The sequence below is a fragment of the Benincasa hispida genome, chromosome 11, assembly GCF_009727055.1.
Source record: "Benincasa hispida cultivar B227 chromosome 11, ASM972705v1, whole genome shotgun sequence".
Classification (NCBI taxonomy): domain Eukaryota; kingdom Viridiplantae; phylum Streptophyta; class Magnoliopsida; order Cucurbitales; family Cucurbitaceae; genus Benincasa; species Benincasa hispida.
Genome location: NC_052359.1, coordinates 84,001,387 through 84,012,769, shown reverse-complemented (window position 1 = coordinate 84,012,769; position 11,383 = coordinate 84,001,387). Strand labels below are relative to the sequence as shown.

The 11,383-nt window shown below is 34.9% G+C and overlaps 2 protein-coding genes across 3 annotated transcripts; one reads left to right on the top strand and one right to left on the bottom strand.

Annotated features, from left to right (window-relative positions):
- Nucleotides 1-2,524: 2,524 nt before the first annotated feature.
- Nucleotides 2,525-4,198, top strand: LOC120091871 (lactosylceramide 4-alpha-galactosyltransferase-like). The gene has a single exon (XM_039050020.1). It carries the CDS (start codon nucleotides 2,785-2,787, stop codon nucleotides 4,075-4,077), a length of 1,293 nt encoding a protein of 430 aa, XP_038905948.1. The 5' UTR covers nucleotides 2,525-2,784; the 3' UTR covers nucleotides 4,078-4,198.
- Nucleotides 4,199-5,906: 1,708 nt separating this feature from the next.
- LOC120091872 lies at nucleotides 5,907-8,629 on the bottom strand. 2 transcript variants are annotated; one of them, XM_039050021.1, is made up of 4 exons: nucleotides 8,479-8,629; nucleotides 8,220-8,335; nucleotides 7,441-7,640; nucleotides 5,907-6,363 (listed from the first exon to the last, which is right to left on the bottom strand). In XM_039050021.1, exons 2-4 carry the CDS (start codon nucleotides 8,307-8,309, stop codon nucleotides 6,108-6,110), a joined length of 546 nt encoding a protein of 181 aa, XP_038905949.1. In that variant the 5' UTR covers nucleotides 8,310-8,335; nucleotides 8,479-8,629; the 3' UTR covers nucleotides 5,907-6,107. The 2 variants fall into 2 exon arrangements, with proteins under 2 accessions (XP_038905949.1, XP_038905950.1); XM_039050022.1 differs by having other exon boundaries at nucleotides 8,220-8,325; nucleotides 8,479-8,616.
- Nucleotides 8,630-11,383: the final 2,754 nt, after the last annotated feature.

The window sequence follows — 11,383 nt, the reverse complement described above, 5'->3', positions numbered from 1 at the left end:
ACTAATCACGTCCGTTCTTCCTACCAAGGATTTAATTCCTGGCAAACATTGCCATAGGGAGAGTTGACTCTTCGAGTTGGTACTGGTGAGGTTGTTTCAACTGTTGTTGTAGGCAGACTGAAGTTATTTTTGGACAAGAAATGTTATTTGTTACTGGATAATTTTTTTGTAGTTCCTCATATCAAGAGGAACTTAATCTCAGTTTCTTGTCTCATTGAATAAGGTTATACCATCTCCTTTTCTGAGAGTAAAGTGTTTATTTTCAAGAATGGTATGGAGATTGGTTTTGATTCAATGGAAAATAACTTATATGTGCTAAGATCGTTAGTCATAAAAGCCTTGCTTAATACTGAAATGTTTAGTACAGCGACAACAGCTAAAAGACCAAAGGTTTCTCCTAAGAAAAATGCCCATATTTGACATCTAAGGTTAGGTCACATTAACCTCAATAGAATTGAGCAGTTGGTGAAATGTGGACTTCTAAAGAGTTTAGAAGAAAACTTCTTGTCGGTGTGTGAATCATGCCTTGAAGGCAAGATGACTAAACGATCTTTTACTGGAAAAGGTTATAGAGCCAAGGAAACCTTGGAGCTTGTACATTCAGACTTCTGTGGTACGATGAGTCTTAGGGCTCGAGGTGGGTATGAATATATCATCTCTTTCATATATAATTATTCAAGATACGGGCATCTATACCTAATGCAATGTAAGTCTGAAGCCCTTGACAAGTTCAAGAAGTATAAGGCTGAAGTTGAAAACTTGTTAGGTTAGAAGATAAAAACACTACGATCTGATTGTGGTGGAGAGTATATGGACCTCGAATTCTAGAACTATATGATAGAACATGGAATCACATTCTAACTCTCAGCCCCAGGTACACCTCAGTAGAATGGTGTATCAGAAAGGAAAAACAAAACCCTGTTGGACATGGTTCAGTCTATGATGAGTTATGCTCATCTTCCAGACTCGTTTTGGGGATTTGCAGTGGAGACTGCATGTTATATTTTGAACAACATTCTTTTGAAAAGTGTTTCTAAAACATCTTTTGAGCTGTGGAGAGGCCGTAAAGGTAGTTTACGCCACTTCAGTATTTGGGGGTGTCCGACACATGTGCTTGTGGCTAACCCGAAGAAGTTGGAACCGCATTCGAAAGTTTGCCTCTTTGTAGGCTACCCCAAAGACACGAGGGGTGGATACTTCTATGATCCAAGTGAGAACAAAGTGTTTGTGTCGACGAATGCTATCTTCTTGGAAGAAGACCACATCAGGGATCATAAACCACGAAACAAGCTTGTTTTACATGAGATTTCTAGTGAGACTACTAAGGGTTCAACAAAAGTTGTTATGTCGGTACATCTAGTCAAGCATTTCAAGAGTTGAGACTGTCTCAACATAGTGGGAGGGTTATGAACCCACCAGAACGCTACATGGGTTTGACTGAAGCCTAGAACATCATTTATGATGATAGGGTCGAGGATCCATTGTCTTATAAGCAGGCATTAGAGGATGTTGACAAAGATAAGTGGATTAAAGCCATGAACATTCAACGATCTTTTTTTTTTAAATAGTCATTGAAGATAATTGGCGATGTTGGTCATCAAATGTGATTGTCGAAGTTGGCTACTAGAAGTGTGGTAATCACCTAAATTTGGACGTCGAGGTGGTCACTAGAGATGATTATTAGAGGTGGTTGTCAAAGTTTGGCCGCCGACGGTGATCGTTGCAACACGTCGTCAGAGTGAGGTGGGAATAGTCACTAACGATGATTGTTACCAGAGTTAGGCAAGAAGGTGGTTGCGCAAAGGTAGTCGTTGGAGCATGTCGCCGGTCAGATTGTTGTTAGAGTTGGTCGTTGGCGGTGGCTAGCAGGTAGAGTCATTGAAACATCGGAGGGATAAAAAGAGAAAAATGGGAAGATGAAGTTCATCAATAAATGTACAAACTTCAATAGTGAAAATTGTCAAAGTCGGTAGAGTTGATTTATTTAACATCAAATTGTATGAAGTTGGTGGGTCAATTATGAATTTAGTTAAAAATTAACTCAATCTAACCCAAGTGTTGTAAACACTCCTAAAATAGTATTTAAACCTTTTAGGGGTATTTGGGACAATAAGTGAAGTTCTGAAAATTGAAGAGTTGGGAACTTCTTGAGCTCATAGTGTAATAAGTTAATAAGACATAATATTGATAATTTTCATTCATGGGGCCTATAAACTCTTTGATTTTAAAAATAGAGTTCACAATTTCACACTTCCTACTCTTACTCCAACAACTCTTTGGCTCAAACGCCACTTTAAAATCTAACCCAATCCAATCCACACGTGAGATTCACGTATTCACATAGCAACGTGGGATACTCCAAGGGGGAAAAAGAAACAAAATATAAACGCTAAAAAGCTGCCCACTCGGCAGCAACAATTCCATCCCTTCCTTTTCAAACTTTTTTGGTTTCCTCGCAAGCACATGCACAATCCCCAATTCTCTTTTTTTTTTTTTTAAAAAAAAAAAAAAAAAAAAAAAAAAAAAACAACCTTTTTTATTTTCTATTTTTTCCATTTCATTTTCATTTTCATTTATTTCCCTCCTTTGCTTTCACCACTGAAAATACTCTGCAACTTTCTTGTGTCTCTAAACACTCACTCACTCACGCACTCCCATCTCTCCTCTTCCATTTGTCAGTACCTTTCACTTTCTTCAAACAAATCCCTAAACTTTTCCCCTTAGAATCTTCTTCTTCTTCTTCTTCTTCTTCTTCTTCTTCTTCTTCTTCCTCCTCCATTTCCAATGATTGGTAATGTCAAGCATTCTCATCCCTTACTAACTCTCAAGGAATCTACTTTCCGTTTTCTCTCATCCCTTCCCACTTCTCTTCTTTCTCTTCTCCTTCTCGTCCTTTTGGCTTACAATGGCCTTCATGTTTTCTGTTGTTCCCCACCCTTGTCGGAGAAGACGCCACATCCCGCTGCCTTCTCGCCGGAAAAACGATGGTCCAACCTTTCTTCTTCCGTTTCCACTTCAACCCATGTTCTTTTTTCCGTCGAAGAAAACCACCCACCGCCGACTTTAAAATCAAATTCCTCTATCTTTCATCATCCCCACTTCAAAACCCGACGCGGTGATGACTCTGCCAGCCGACTGGCGAAGAGGGTCGGGAAGCATAAGCGCCGCCTGAGAAGTCTCCGGCCTGAATCAAGAGAAAACGAATTTTCAGCAAGGATTGAAGAGTTCTTTGCTGCAAATTCATGTAAGCTTCGATTCTTCATGACTTGGATTTCGTCATTGAATTCTTTTAGTGACAGAGAATTATGGGCAATACAGAGCGTATTCAAAGTCCATGAACATGGAAATCCCTGTTTGGTCATCGTCTCAAATTCCCTCGATTCCACAAAAGGGAAACAAATTCTCAGCCCATTCTCGGAGAAGGGATTCTCCTTATTCGCAATTTCGCCGGATTTCGATTCAATATTCAGAAACACCGAAGCAGAGCCATGGTTCAATCTACTCCGGCAAGGAATCATAAAACCCGGCGAAATTTCTTTGGGTCAAAACCTCTCAAACTTACTCAGATTGGCTCTATTATACAAATTCGGCGGCATTTACATCGACGCCGATGTGATAATCCTAAAGAACTTCACAAATCTCCGAAATGTAATTGGGGCTCAAACCATCAATTTGAAAACAGGGAATTGGAGCAGATTGAACAACGCAGTGATGATCTTCGACAAAAATCACCCACTTCTTCTTCAATTCATCCAAGAATTCGCCACAACATTCGACGGAAACAAATGGGGACACAATGGACCGTATTTAGTATCGAGAGTGATATCACGGTTGAACCAAAATCCTGGGTTTAATCTGACTGTTCTTCCTCCATCGGCGTTTTACCCTGTTGTTTGGAACAGAATCAAATCTCTGTTTCAAGGTCCAAAAGATGCAGTTCATTTGAAATGGGTAATTGCGAAACTGAAATACATTCGATCCACTAGTTTGGCTCTGCATTTGTGGAACAGCCATAGCCGAAAGCTTCAAGTTGAAAAGGGGAGCATTGTCGATATTATAATAACGATGAAATCATGAAATTATATTATAGAGTTCAAAACTTCGAGTATAATTTTCTGGGAGATCTTTTTGTACTTTGTTTCTGAAAAGTGCAATGTAATAATAATGCAAAGAAAAGGTGTGAAATTTAGACAGCAAATTTTACTGTCGGAAAGATCTCTATTATTTGAGGAATTTTTGCAGCATTTTAAAAATCAATGTCATAGAAGAATTAAAATTGAAAGTGAACTCTCATTGTGAAATTAATGGAGGTCACCTACTAATGTGGTTGTCTTATTAATTACTATATTATCTTCAAACTTTATTTTTCAAAGTTCCAAATTTATGAAAATTGTTATTATTTTATTTTTCCAAAGTTCAATACAATTAACACTTCAATTTGAAGATAGCGAACTAAACATGGATATCTAAAAGTAAAAGAACTAATATAGAATAAGTCAAAAAGTACTACAACTATAAGGATAGAAAAATGTTTTGTTATTTTAGAACAAATTCTCTCTTAACAAAGATTGGAAGCATTTATTTTTTGTGCTAATAGTTGTTTGAAATATTTCTTCAAAGATTTCTTTTTCCTTTTTGAATTCAACAATGGTAGTGTGGGATTAAACTATGGTTGATTCTTTCATTATGCCCTTTTTTTTTTTTTTTTAATAAGTCTATCTATATTATTCCATAATGAAAAGGGAAATTACATCATTGGGAAAAGTGAACACAAAATTCATTTCCAAAAATGATATAAACAATGAATATAAAAAAAAAAAAAAAAATAGTGTATTTCAGGAGTTGGATTAACTAGAGAAGTAGAACTCCAGCTCCAGCAACTGGTCAGTGAACTATCTACTTTAGAACAGCTGGTTTGGGTTAATTTAATTAGATAAGACATAAATTTGGTGTTGATTGGTCTTCTTAAAAGATGCATATTTTACATGGGTTACCTATAAACTAGGCAACATATGTATTAATATAAACTTATTTTTATTCCATTCCGTGTAGTAAAATAGACCTATTTGAATACTTTTGTCAAATGTAATAAATAGTAATGATAATTGAAATTAATGAAAAATTATTAAAGGATTTTTGCCTTAGAAAAGTTTGAATTTGGGTGATTCTAGGTTCAGATTACAGAAGAATATGCTATAGAAGCTAAAAGCTGATGTATTTTGTGTTTGGTTTCTTGGAATAGAATAGTATGTAGTATATATATATATATATATATAAATGAGTTACAAATATAGTAGTCAGATCAAAAGTACTAGTAGAAATAACGTAATGCAGTTAGCTCTCGAAGTCTACTATATTGCTAATAGAAACCTCTCAGTGATATAGTCTATCACTGATCGATTTTGTTATATTTGTAATTTTTTTAAAATATTGTTATATATCAGACAAATTTAAGCCATTCCAATTATAAAAAAAAGTTGATTTTAGTAGGCTATTGAAATATTGTCACTGTTGTTCTTGGGCTTTATATTCTCATTGATATCTCTCTCTGTTTTTGTGGTAAACTTGAGCCCAAACATCAAGTCCAGTAGAAGGCAACAATTTGAGCACAAAATAAATTAATCAAATTTGTAAATGACAGTTCAAATTGTAGTCAAGTTGAATTATACTTTTATTTTCCTTTGTTTTCCTGCTGACTTATTTGACTATTGTTAAGAAGAAAAAGGTCAACAAGTTACAGAAAGGATTAACTGCACCCTAACTTCAGATGCAAGCTTCCATGATCTTTAAAGTTTTCATCTATAAATACCATTGAGAGTTCAATCTAATTATGCAAAATGAGGAAATAAGACGGGCGGTTGCTACGTCGATCATGGCGACAGTAACAAAAGACGGAAAAGGATTAGTTTAGTTAAACTAAAGGAACATAGTCATTGACACAGCAGTATACCACAAACCACAATATGAAATCTTCACAAAACTATCAAATCATATCCGTATATTCAACATTGTAATGTTACTCCCAGTTCATTTTTCACATCAACAAAACCACACATGTTTGACAAAATCCTATAAACCCCAATTCTGATAAAGTAGCTCCTCGCCTTCTATAAGCTTGCCATTCTAATGCCAGTGTCTTTGGCAAAGGAGGAAGTCTGGATATGAGCCTTGGAAAAGCTAACATAGAAGAGCTCTGATGCTGCACATGTGAAGACAATAAAAGCAGCCCCGGCCCCGAACACTCCCCTCCTCAACATCTTGCATGAAATTTGCTCGTTCATCAGCGAACTCACGTATTTGGTATGATAGGCATTTCGCACTGAAGCGGCCAGAAGACAGATCTCAGCAATGGCAAAACATATCCTGAAATGTCCAAGCAATACAACCCACCAGAAACATAAGTTTGAAGTTTGAAGTTTGATTTTGATCCTCAGAATTTGAAAAGCACACAAATGTATGTCTCATATCATAACCAGCATTGATCGAAACAAACTCGGTTTTGAAATGATAGTGTTAAGTTTCAATTTAGTCCATAGGTTTCACAATGTTATAATTTTACCTTTAAGTTCTTAATGTTTCAATTTGGTCCTTAGGATTCAAGATTTACACTTTTAACCTCAATTTTCATTAAATACTCATTTTCCATTCTTAGTGTAATGTATGTTCATCAATTTAAAATAATTATAATAATTATAATTAATTAAGTTTTACTTTTTTCATCATTTTTAAAAATAAATTAAAAAGTTTACTTCATAATTATTTTAAATAATTAATAGACATTGACATCAATAATTTAAAACGAGTATCTAATGGAAATTTTTGATTAAAAATGTAAAAACTTAAAACTTAGAGACCAAATTGAAACAAAACTAAAATCTCAAGGGTAAAAGCGTAACATTTTGAAACTTATGGACTAAATTGAAACCAAAATAAAAAACTTAAAAGACTAAATGTGTAACATTTTGAAACCTAGGAAGCAAATGGAAACTAGACCCAAAACCTAGGCCCAAAAAAGTTTTTTTCTTTTTCTTTTTCTTTTTTTTTTTTTTTATTTGAAAAATCTTCGTTCATGTTTCTCCATACATTATAACGTATCAAATGATCTTGAGTAACATAAAGTAAGCATTAGAAATCAGATTAGAATGATTATTTGGCCATTTATGTAACACATTGGAGAGCAAGTAGAGACCCAAATGCCTCTAAGAGATCTAAACAAACAGGGATCAATGTCTAAAACGCCATGTTATACTCGAATGCGTGTTTGTGTTGGTTTCTTTTACCACTTCATGAGATATCATATAAAGGTTTAGGTTTAGGTCTATCAACCTTATCCTTAAAGAGGGAAGAAGGTGGTTTAAAATCCTCAAACAGAGTAAACTTATAGTCAAAGTTAAGCACAACAAAACAAGTAAAATTTGAAGGTTGAGCAATCAAATATACCAGCAAGTGATGAAAAGAGTAATTGCCCAAGCCCTCGAACCGCCGGGCCGCAACCCTCTCCCACAGCATAAGCATCGACTTGCCACCATTACAATCACTTGGCTAGCAAATAGGATCAGAAGTGAACCCACACCTAATCCAGTTGCAACATCAGAATCATAGGCACAGAATTTAGAAGTGCCTGATTGAACGACCGTGGCCTGCCAAAGAAGGATCGGTTTTGGGACTAAGATACACAAATCATACTCCAATCATATCTTCACTTTACAAATAACATTAGTATCAGAATCATGAGCCCTAATATCATAATATTCAATTCGTCTCATGATCACCAACGTAACATACCAAACTGTTCATGGATGGTTTAAATTACTAACAGGTAAAAAAGGATTCCTAAGGCTTAAACTACTTCAGGCCACAGGGAGCAGAAAAATCAAAATTGTCTGCTCTTTGATCTGTAATAAGCCGTTTCATTTCATATTAAGCAAAGAATCATTAGCTTAAAATTTCCTCTCTGGTAGATGACGTGGTTTGGATGTCTGAATATTTTTGGAGTTTAACAGAGATCAAAATTCCTTCCAGTTAATCACAAACTGGTGACCTAAATAATTTCTATACAAAAGCCACCTATTTATAACATAACCCAGAAGTCACTAAGCCATTTCAGCATATGAAAATCAAAACCCTATCAAATTTCCAATAATACTACTCAGAAAAACAACATTCATCAAACAAAAAAAGCGATTAATAGAGAGTTCCAACAAATACACATAACTTACAGTGGTTCTTCTTTGCTCTGCAGCAACAGCAAGTGCAAAAGCAACGAGATCAAAGATAAACACCACAATCAAAACGAGCATACCCATCATTCAAAGATCCAGCAACCTAAAGAAACCTTACAAACAGACCAAATTACTGTAATTACAACGAGAAACCCAAGAACGAAAACAACAAGAAAAACTTGGAAATCGTCGAACAAACAGAAATTCAAAATTCAGAATTCAGAGAGAAAACAAGGAAATCAATTAAGAAACTTACATGAGGAGGATTATAAGAGGAAGAAGGAATGGGAAAATCAAAGGGTCCTGAGCTCTGCAATAACTTCTGCTTTTTGTTTAGCGCGGGTAGAAGAAAGGAAAGTGGAGCAGATTATTTATTATTTTAAATTTTATGATTCTTAGTTTTTGCCTTTTGAATCAAAGAAAAGTTACGTTTGTGTTTGTGTCGCGTGGTTGACACGCTTTCAAACATGGTCAATTAAGTTGACAAATGGTAATGCGTGAAATGCACGTGCAAGAAAAGTGTGTGGGTTTTGCTTTTGTGTTAAGGAATTGATTCTGAGCCGTCGATTCAGATCATAGGAGATCAATGCACGTAATTGCAATTTATCTGACCCTTAATTGAACAAAAGTTCTTTCCATTCCAATTCTAAAACCGTTTCCGTTTCTCTTAATAGTTAATATTTATCCACTTGGAAACCTTAATATGATTTTTGTCACTTACTCTCTAACCTCTTTATTTTTTGGGGGAGAATTACAATGGATACCAAAAGAGATTAGGATATTTGCAAATCTAGCCATATTTTCTTATTTTATATTTGTTGGTGATAAGATTTACCTAAGGAGACTCATCTAACTTTCACATGTGACCGACAATAAATTTGTATTTTGAGAAAAAATTCACATATAAAACAAACAAAACAACACATTGATGTAGCGCTTATCACAAATACTCGAATGCTTAAGTTAATTTTCAGGTCAAGAATCAGAGCAAATAATCTAAGGAAGAAAGTAGACTTAACTAACGTGGAGCTATCATGTTCTATATATTTAATTGGGATATAAACCTAAGGTTTTCTTAATTCTTCTAGGAAAAGGATTCAAATTTCCTTCGTTCTTTTAGGAATATGACTCTCAAGAATTGGATTGGGTCATATGATGTCGTCAAATAGCAGCCTATTGAGAATAGGATCCAAAGAATGGAATAAAGTTGATCTCGACCTCGACCTTTGAAGTCGATGTGGGTGGGCCAATCGGCCCAATTAGGTAGTCCTTTCTTCTTTGGCATCCATCCAAAGGAAATAGACGAGTTGGTCTTGGCCAAAGCAGGTCAATTAAACCAAGTGACATGATTGGTTTATCTTTCGTTTTGAACATCTCTCAAAATGAGAGAGGCGAGTTGACTTCAGAGGCCAAGGCCAAATGGGGGTTGATTGGACTGAGCAACACAACAATATTTGCAAATATGAAAAACTTTTTAAACTTACTTTTCGTTATTTCGGTTATACTAATTTTATCTTAATTGCCAACAATTTATCTTATAAATTTTATATTTTATATAAATCAATTGATATACTTTATATATTTTGTATATCGACAACATATTTGATATATTTGATATTCTATATATAAGTCAATTGTTATACCCAATACTCAATAGGCAAAAACATGTGTCAATATTCATTGAAAATTAATTTCAAGTATAACATTTATGTATCAATAGTAATCTATGCTTAAAAATTACATTTTTAGGGGTACCAATGTACTCTATTGATACATAATAATATACTTGAATTACATCTTTGAATAAATGTTAATATACTACTAATGCACTAATAATATACTTGAAATGCATTTTGAATTATTGATCATATACTTTTGATATACCAATGTCATACTTGAAATGAATTATGAATGAAAGCAATGAAATAAATAACATACATCACATGCATACATTCAAACTATATATTATAACGATTATAATATAAATGATGCATGGCTATGTTATTTATGCATGCAAGCATATAGTATAACACTTATATTATATGATGCATGAGCATGCTATAAAATTAAATCATGCATATACATATATTATAACACTTATAATATAAATGATGCATAAAAAATATATATGCATAACCTATGGTGGGTTTTAAAACTATATGACATACATTATGACATATAATATTAAACATACATCACATGTATATTTATACTAACAGTTGATGGACTGGGATAGGACCTAAAAATAAAACTTAAAAAGGCTAACTATTACATAAACTTGAGCCAACCAGTTCGGAACAGGTGAACCAGGCCTTGAACCGCTCGAACCAAACCACCCTTCAATGAACCACCTTGCGGTGATCGTGTAGCAAGAAACTATACGATCAAAGTAAGGCTCAACTTCCAAGCCAACGCTTGCAATCACTTGGCCGCATGCCACCTTCAGACAATGCATCGCCCAACCTTGGCCAATGCATAGCTCAACTTGAGGCTATCGCGTCCCTCCTATGGTCGCATGCCTAAGACCATTGCAAACCTCATCGCATGCTGCCTAGCTTCATCACGTAGCTCCAAGGCACATCGTAGGAGAGTGACAATCGTATAGCAGAAAACTATGCGATCTTGTAGGAAAGACTGCACGATCGTGTAGTAAGCACTATTCATTTTTGTAGGAAAGACTGCACAATCGCATAGCAAGCATCTATGCGATCTTGTAGCAAATGCTACACGATCGTGTAGCTCTTGCTATGCGATCTTGTAGCTTCGACTTCTCCATCTAAATTGTACTTTGCAACTCTTCTTTGAAGCTTCCCGAAAATAGCACGAGCAACTCAAACTGACAAATTACATACTCAATTGCAAGATTAATGCCTAAAAACGCAAGGTTCTCTACAAACCAAAATTTGTAAACGAAGAAAACCTTAAAACAAAGCGTTCTATCCCGAAACATCCATCAACAAATTACATCCACAACCATTCATCACATGAAATAGAATACAAATTATTAAAACCCACCTCTACTGTAAATCGATTCAATAAAACGAATGGAATTTGGAATCAGAAACCTACAACTTGGCTCTGATACAAATTGAAGGAAATTTTCGTAAAAGATCCTTTGAGTGGAAGCAAAGATTGACCCAAATTTCATTTTTTATTGAATA